The 6,835-nt window shown below is 35.2% G+C and overlaps 1 protein-coding gene across 1 annotated transcript; it reads right to left on the minus strand.

The window, feature by feature from the left end:
• Nucleotides 1-223: 223 nt before the first annotated feature.
• On the minus strand, nt 224-4,499 carry LOC147294916 (O-fucosyltransferase family protein). Its single transcript, XM_086232528.1, has 11 exons — nt 4,101-4,499; nt 3,930-3,980; nt 3,747-3,837; nt 3,540-3,616; nt 3,048-3,136; nt 2,739-2,858; nt 2,131-2,247; nt 1,774-1,917; nt 1,522-1,645; nt 1,228-1,419; nt 224-916 (listed from the first exon to the last, which is right to left on the minus strand). Exons 1-11 carry the CDS (start codon nt 4,410-4,412, stop codon nt 557-559), a joined length of 1,677 nt encoding a protein of 558 aa, XP_086088654.1. The 5' UTR covers nt 4,413-4,499; the 3' UTR covers nt 224-556.
• Between the last annotated feature and the right edge of the window lie 2,336 nt (nt 4,500-6,835).

The following is a 6,835-nucleotide window of genomic DNA, read 5'->3' on the forward strand; positions in this document are numbered from 1 at the left end:
TTTTCATCATCCATTTTAAAAATCTTTGATGTGGAATATTGGATATGGATTTAAGCCCAAAACAGAGGCAAAAAGCATCATATGATCTGTTAATCATATTTGTTTTTCTCTTTGTAATACCAATTCCTTCTCGAATTTGACTCACTGAGCACATTTTTTTATTCACAACAATCTTACCCTGCCGGCTGTTAAGAAGGGAAGGATGCCACCAGAAAAATCAGAATTAGAATGATCCGACAATGCTTAGTTACATTCATTTTTATGATTCATCTTCATCTTCCATGTAGTGTTTTCACTAGCAATCGCCACATGACAAACATCCTTCACATTTCTCTAATAATTTACACAGTACATGAAAAACTAACTATCTCACCGCAAAAAATTCTGATGCGTGCCCTAATCTTTCCTCAGTTTTCCTGGACACACCATGCAACATTCTTTCAAACCTTTTGGGTAGGAGAAAGTTGACAATTTCATCTCACAGATTTGTTCTCCGAGCCCTTGGAGGAGATGCTCCTCAATAATCAGTGTAAGTTTTTGAATTAGATATCCTTTTTCAAGCTTTGCACATGCAAGGAGTCAGAGGGTTCTCCCACAAGTCATAGTTGGGGAAGGTCTCTTCCGGTAATCCAGTCCGTGTCTCGTGGGTGACAACCACCTCCTCTGCAAAGGTGGCCCATCCCATGTAAGGGTCCCCAAAGGATTTAGACATAAGCCCCTTGTCTGGTTTTATGGATTTTTGACGGTGACCCATATACCTGCGTGCCCCAATGATCAGCTTAGCAAAGTTGCCTCCATGGGTCATCACAAATACATCAGACTTCAAACAGACCAGGAAGTCAAGTGCAGCCAAACTAGTCACATGCTTCCTAAATGTATCCAACTCCTCTTTAGCTGCCAACTCCTCCTTCGTTACCTGTTATGAACAGTCAAAATGAGCATATCAATCAAGAGGGGAAAAAAAAAGGATTCCAAGTGAAACAGTGCCCATATATCCCTAAGCTTCAACTTTTAAATGATTGCATAGTGATCCGAATTAACCACAGATAGAATTATTAAGAAGCACAATTTCCAAAATCAACTAGTCATACAAGTAAGATATTCAAAAAACTGGAAAGAGTATATCCCATGTGGAAACACTTCAAACTTTATTTGTCTTCACCAGAAAAGTTCACTCAGTAAAGCTCACTCAGTAAAGCTATGCTAGAATAAATTAGAAGTTCATACCAGATTTGGGAACATGTTTCTGAGTGGTGCCATCCTGTTGTGCCCACCATAGACCTGCCCTGAAGCAACATAAATTTGAGTTTCCTTGGGATAGCCCATTGCTCGAAGAATCACAGCCACTTCCCCAGGCTCAAGGGGGCATCGCCCTTCCTTCCGCTTCTGCAGAGCCAGTTGCCATAGATGGGTACCATTCTGCATACCAAAATCACCACCAAAAAGAGAAAACCTTACAACTGTGATGTTGTTTTAAGGTTCCAACAGACTCCATAAAGTTAAACCAGATATCCTATGTACCTTGTACCGTCTTGGCCATTCTTTTGCTCTGTATTTTGCCATTGCAGCTTTCTCTTCCCTTGTCCCCACAAAATCACAGAAGGATAGGCCTACCATCCCTTTCTCAAACCTAAGATGAAGAGCCCTGCCAAGTGTAAAATTGTTAGTGAAACTAAGGTTTTTTTTTTTTGGCCAATGTTAGTGAAACTAAGGTCAAAGTAAGAGAATCCTGAATGGGATTCGTCAGACTTTCCTAATGCAAATGTTACATACATATAAGGATTGGAACTGCCGGTGCGGTTTCGCATCCTTGATGCCAATAAATCAGCCATCTGCTCTATCTCAGGAAGAAATTTAAGAGCATGATAGTTCACCCTGCACCTTAGCCTGTTGATTTCTGGAGGAACGTTGTCATACCTGAAACCAAAAAGGCATATGACATTGTTTAACTTGATATACATTGTAGGTTCATTCTCCAACAGCGTAAGCTTTTATCCAGGGGTTGTCTAACAGATATTACCACTTATAGTAAAATTTCTTAAGACAAAAGCAACTTGCAATTTTCCTTTATTGACCAGAACATAATTTTTGAGTTTAGCGCAGCACATTTCTATAAAATTTATGACATACCCGAGTCGATCAACAAAAGGTTTTAGGGCCATTATCTTCTTCTCCTTGATCCGAGGAACAACATTGTCGATGTAAAATTGTGCTGGTGCATATTTTGGAATGTTTTTCACTGTTCGTCTGAAAGAAAAAATAATTTCACAAGTCAATGCGAGTTGCAGCACAAAATCCAATTCTTTTACATAAATTTCGTCTACAGATACATTTGCCTAGCAAGACAAAATTTCAAGATCCTGCAAAATAACAATAGTATCCCGCCTTTCCTCTCCAAGCACAAAACATTTTTTTCTGTTTCAAATTTGAAATTACTTATTTGAGTATGCTGCTGTTGGTTCATACTTCATAGTCATGATAAAACCCTTCTCACCCCAATGACCAAGATTCAAACCCAGACCATATCCTCATAATAAGAGGGCTAATGTAATTTGAGCAAAAGGTCATTGTCACTCCCTTATGATTTATTTCTTAACCATACATATTATAAATGCAGCATGAAAAATCAAGGAAATCAACCAAGCCCTTTTAACACTGTAGTTCACAAATGAAGCAAAGTTGTGTGTGTGTGTGTGTGTGTGAGAGAGAGAGAGAGAGAGAGAGAGAGAGAATTTAACCTTATACTCGAAAATAACTCAGTTTTGTCAGTAAACCACTCAGGAATATCACGAACAATTCGTACATCATCCTTCAGGTAATCAATGAAATGATCAACATCAAAGATATCTTCAAATTTCCTGCAACATTTTCACAATTTGATGAAGAATTGAAAGCCTTGGAAAAACAATATATTATGAAGCAATTTTCAATGGGCATCTTTTCAGAGACCTAAGAAGCATGAAGGCAATATGATTAATAAATATACATGTGTGTGTACACTAGGCACCATTATGACAATATGTATAAAAATAATGGTAGAATCTTACGTTTGGTCTTTCCAAATCTGGTCCTGCTTCAACACTGGCAAAATAAGGGTGGCATTCATTATTTTGGCCACAGCTACTGCATTGCATATCTGAACGAAAAAATATGCGCAATGGTAAATTGTTGTATACACATGGCTAACCAGTTTACGCACAATGAAAAGGCAGAATCATCCAGAGATAATTTATAAAAGAGTTACAAAAGTAAACCCAGTATCTCATACTAATATGCAAATGACCAAACAGACTAGTGTATATCTCCACCATTATCATTCACTCAAAACAAATGAAAATTGCTTTATATATTTATATTTATAGTTACGGTATCTGTATAGGTTTGAGTTAATGATATAACTGAGAAATTCTCTCTCCAATTCGACAACTTTGAACTCAATCTTTCTCGAAGTTCCTCTTTCACTTCATTCTTACATAATGCACAATTTTTTTTTGGGGGGGGGGGAGGAGAGGGAAAGAGAATTTTCTAGCAGAACATACAGCAATTCTTTGCTGATTCAGACCACCCTCTGCGTGGATGAATATGTAGCCAGTTGTTTCATTTTCAGGTGGAAGATCTGCACAGACCCAGAAAGATTCTACAATTAGAAGGCCAACTTGAACACCAAGATCTAGTGTACAAGGGAGCAGCAACAACAAGTCAGAAGAAACACTGTAGCTGAGCTAGCTGAGATTAGGATACATAACCTGATATCCCACCATGGCGACGCTCCGCACAGGGCTTCCAAGATGTGGTTGCTGAAATTGGATTCTCCCAAAGTGAAGCTTCTTCCTTGACCTAAAAGCAATTAACATTCAGCAATGTCACAATTCAATTCAATTCAAACATGTGAAACTTAAGCAAACCAAACAGCACCAACAACAACTTACATGTGGGCAATGAAGAGTAATGCCATCTTTTTTGCACAAGTAAGGAGCATTCTACAATACAAGTCAAAACAAACATCAAATTCCACAGCTTCAAGAAAATCCTATCCTATCCTAATTGCCAAACACCACCAAATATCCCAACAAGAGAAGCATACAGAATCGATACAATACCACTCGTTTCAAGATCGCAAAAAACGAAACCAAGCCGACGAGGGCGACAACAACGACCGCGAAGAGTGAGATCCTGGAGCTGTTGGTGTCGTCGCCGAGGAACGGACAGATGGATTGGAAATGGGAGAAGAGCGGACGGTCACGATCTTTGTGCGGGTGGCGACCGCGACCGTCGTCGTCGTCTTCGGGCAGCGTGTCGGTCATCAAAGGTGACGAGTCCTCGTCGCGCTTCATTGGAGATGAAGTGGCTCGGGGCCCCAACGAGATGGAGTGTCTCAGCTCCGCCATGGCTCGCTTTGGACTGTAAGACATGTTTTCTGGCCTTTCTGCTTTGCTTTCTGGGTGGAGTACGGTAAAAAAAAATGTGAAAGAAAAGGTTGGAAACGATTGAGTGAGAGGAAGGTGTATAGAAGTTCTGTGGGGGATCAAAGACCATTTTCTTTCTTCTTTTGGTTAAATGGGGTCACGGCCCAATAAGACTAACAAGTAACAGCGCACTAATGGGCCGGGAGACTCCACTCCAATCCAATGTGCAGTCAATTTTTAGGCAAAAGTATGTTTTTGGCTCTTGTGTTGGTTCACCGCTTAAGTCTCTATAATTTTATTGTGTCAATTTTGTTCTATAGATTTCAAATAGTTGCAATTCAAAAGCATACCATATTCAATTATTCATTATTTGTTTTACAAAATAACACGTGAAATACACCGAGTGAGGATATTTGAGGTTTTTAGATGGTTTAGCTTCATTCTCACCATTTAAAATACAACAAATCAAATAAGGATTAGGTTTAAAAGGTTAATACAGTAAAACTTTTAGGGTCCGTTTAGATACTTGAATTTGAATTTGGATTTTAAATCTAGGTTTAAATACAAAAATGATCCATGAACTTTATAATGAATTTTAATTTAATTCATTAATTATAAAAAAATATCAATTTGGTTCACGAACTTTTCAAGTTGTATCAAAATAGTATAAACGTTAACTTCCATCAAAAAATTTAATGGAAACTGGTCATGAGCACAACAAATGACCACATTTTCAGAGACATTTCAATTCGTTTATCACATTTTTATATGACCAAATCCGTTAATTTTCGGATGGAAGTTAACGTTTTGTACTGCTGTATACAACTTGGAAAATTCGTAAACCAAGTTGATACTTTTTATAGTTAGTGGATCAAATTGAGAATCAGTGTAAAGTTCGTAGGCCATTTTTGTATTTAACACTTAAATCTATGCATTTAAAATTCTTAGATTTGAAATTATGTTGTTTGGATAAAAAATTTAAATGTGAGAATTTCATTTTTATTTATTTTAGAGTTTAGAAATTTAAACATATGATTAATAATAATATGTAATATGGTTTTTATTTGAGCAAATTACAATTTAGTACCTCAACTTTACATGTTGTTTCAACTTAGTACCTCAACTTTGAAAACTTGCAAAAAAGTACCTCAACTTTCATTTTGTATCAACTTAGTACCCCAACTTTGAAAACTTGCAAAAAAGTACCTCAACTTTCATTTTGTGTCAAAATAGTACCTCCGTTAGTTTTTCTGTCAAAGTGGCAGGGGTATTTTCGTCTTTTCTTTAAATTTAAAAAATAATAATTTTTTTAATAAAAAAATTTCTTAAAATAAAAAAAAATTTATAAAAAAATTTCATTTTAATTTTATGAAATTTTTTCGTAAAATTAAATTTTAAAAATAATAATTTTTTTATTAAAAAAAATTATTATTTTTAAAATTTAAAGAAAAGATGAAAATACTTCTGCCACTTTGACAGAAAAACTAACGGAGGTACTATTTTGACACAAAATGAAAGTTGAGGTACTTTTTTGCAAGTTTTCAAAGTTGAGGTACTAAGTTGATACAAAATGAAAGTTGAGGTACTTTTTTGCAAATTTTCAAAGTTGGAGTACTAAGTTGAAACAACATGTAAAGTTGAGGTACTAAATTGTAATTTGCTCTTTTTATTTTCAAATATTTAGCAATATAGGATAAATATATAAAAATAGACAATTAATTACAAATACAAGAAGTTTAACTTGTTGGTTGAGGGTTTATTTGTGTGTATAAGGTCGGGGGTTCAAACCCCAACAACCACACTTTTTCCGGGAGAAAGAGTGTGGTGGTAAGATTTTAAATAGCTAGTTGCATGAGTGATTTCAAATTTATGAATTTAAGTCTCTAAAATCTGCGATAAATTTGACCCAAATCTAAATATTTTCTTTAAATAGAAGCCAAACAAGTGAATTCAAATCCTTCAATGAAATTCCTTCATACAAAATTAAAGATGTATCTTCGGATTGCAACTGTTAGAAACTATAAAATTACAATTGTCACAATTAAAACTACGTGGCTTTAGTGGAACTTTTTCAAACAATATGGACTAATAACGTAATTTGACTTTTGACCAAACAAAATAACCGTAATATGACTTTGAGTAAATTACAATTTAGTACCTCAACTTTATATGTTGTTTCAATTTAGTATCCCAACTTTGAAAACTTGTAAAAAAGTACCTCAACTTTCATTTTGTATCAATTTAGTACCCAACTTTGAAAACTTGCAAAAAAGTACCTCAACTTTCATTTTGTGTCAAAATAGTACCTCCGTTAGTTTTTCTGTCAAAATAGCAGAAGTATTTTCGTCTTTTCCTTAAATTTAAAAAATAAAAAAAAAAAATTTTTAATAAACAAATTTAAAAAATTTTTAAAAAAATTTATAAAAATA

This window comes from Dryas octopetala, chromosome 2 (assembly GCF_963921425.1).
Source record: "Dryas octopetala chromosome 2, drDryOcto1.1, whole genome shotgun sequence".
Taxonomy (NCBI): Eukaryota; Viridiplantae; Streptophyta; class Magnoliopsida; order Rosales; family Rosaceae; genus Dryas; species Dryas octopetala.

Bases quoted from the DNA above. Each gene is read 5' to 3' on its own strand.
- LOC147294916 (XM_086232528.1), bottom strand. From the start codon at position 4,412: ATGTCTTACAGTCCAAAGCGAGCCATGGCGGAGCTGAGACACTCCATC. The intron at 3,137-3,539 runs GTATGTTCTGCT...TTTTTCGTTCAG, and splicing joins TGAATCAGCAAAGAATTGCT to ATATGCAATGCAGTAGCTGT. The intron at 1,646-1,773 runs GTATGTAACATT...TACACTTGGCAG, and splicing joins GGCAGTTCCAATCCTTATAT to GGCTCTTCATCTTAGGTTTG.